This window comes from Leishmania donovani, chromosome 34 (assembly GCF_000227135.1).
Source record: "Leishmania donovani BPK282A1 complete genome, chromosome 34".
In the NCBI taxonomy this organism is placed as follows: domain Eukaryota; phylum Euglenozoa; class Kinetoplastea; order Trypanosomatida; family Trypanosomatidae; genus Leishmania; species Leishmania donovani.
In genome coordinates, this window is record NC_018261.1 from 740366 (window position 1) to 741929 (window position 1564).

The 1564-nt window shown below is 67.0% G+C and overlaps 1 protein-coding gene across 1 annotated transcript; it reads right to left on the reverse strand.

Moving 5' to 3' along the window:
- LDBPK_341720 (amastin-like surface protein, putative) lies at positions 1 to 276 on the reverse strand (the record flags this gene model as incomplete). Its single annotated transcript, XM_003864284.1, has 1 exon — positions 1 to 276. A coding segment is annotated over one exon (276 nt), but the record flags the coding sequence as incomplete, so codon positions are not given.
- Positions 277 to 1564: the final 1288 nt, after the last annotated feature.

The following is a 1564-nucleotide window of genomic DNA, read 5'->3' on the forward strand; positions in this document are numbered from 1 at the left end:
CAGATGCGCGGCGGGTGCACACGGACCCAGCATCCACGGAGACGGCACCGCAGCGAAGGGGGTGGGGGAACGAAGAGCAGCACACAGGGGCAGCACAGACGGCGTCTGCGTGGCGCCGGGCCGAGGGCGGCGGGGACGCGAGCCGCAGCACGTCAGCATGCTCCTCCACCAGTGCACACACCCCTCCACACTCCCCGGACTCACGCGCTCGCACACACACATACGCATATACACCGGCACGCACCCGCATGCCCGTGCGCACACCTGCACGCACATGGCGCGGCCCCACCACGGGCAGCAGCAAGGAGCGCCGCCTGCACCCCCTACCCTGCCCTCTCGGGGAGGAGGGGGGGCGGCAGTGGCGGCGGTGACGCTGTTGGTTTGAACGAGTCGGACAACGGAAGCAAGCATGATGACGAGCAGGCACGCGCGCAGGAAGGCGTGCCGCAAAGGAAACACAGGACAAGCAAGAGAGGAGAAGCAAGCGCACGCACGCCCCCCGCCCTGCCAGGCGAGCACAGCGTAATAACAGGCGTTTGGCGGTTTTGTCGTTACAGACATCCACACAGCCATATATATATAGATATAGATATCGGTGCATATATGCACGCGTCGTTTTGCTTGTGTTTAGGTGTGCTGATTCGCATGTCTGTCCGAGTCCGCGAGGCATGCACTTTCATCACACCGCCTCCACGCCTCCACGCACAAGCCGGCAGATGCGCGCGTACAGCCACGGCCCGCCTACGCCCTGTGGCACGGCGGCCACATCCGCGTCGTCGAGGACGAGCCGTCCTGCCGCTGCATCGGCGCCACACGCACCGGGGCGCACGGCACGCCGCGCTCCCAGCGGGGCCGCCCCCTCAGGGTCGTGCTCCAAGACGGAGGCGCTGGCCTCTGCCGGTGGGGAGGGGGTAACCAAGGGTAGCAGGGCGTTCGTGGGGAGCGGTGGCTCTACGCGCCGCACGAGCCGAGGGAGAATGCTGCCCAGCCTCCGGTCAGGGCCCTGTGAGGCCCTGCAGTGTAGTCGACCTGGATGCAGTGCTTCTCTCCCCACAGTCGCGTCGGTGCGCTGCAACCCGTCACATACGGCGTGGCAACTCCACACGGCGGAGCCTGGAGGACTCCGTGGGGTGCGTCAGCAACGAAGCCATCGAAACAAATCGCGCAGGAGAGAGGCGAGGAGACACAGCGACACAGGGGGCGCACACGCAGACGGGCTCGAGCCAGACGCCAGAGGAGCGAGCAGGAAAGCAGCGCCGCCGCTGCTCCGCTCCACCGTCGCACTCGCTCGTACCGCCGCGCATTCTCCGGTCCTGCCCCTCGCCTGCAGTCCCGTTCCCGCGTGTATAGGTGTGTATGCGTGTACGCGCCTGCTGTGCTGCACGGCTGCTGCCCGTGCCTGCGTCGTCGCCACAGCCAGCCGCCTCCGCCAGCACACGCACACAGGGAGGGCGCGAGCAGCGGAGGGAGGCGCAGAGGCGCACGCACACGCCACGCACCTCTCTCTGCGCGCAGAGCAGAACAGCAAGCATGAGCTAGCTCGAAAGAGACGAGCGTCGAGTAA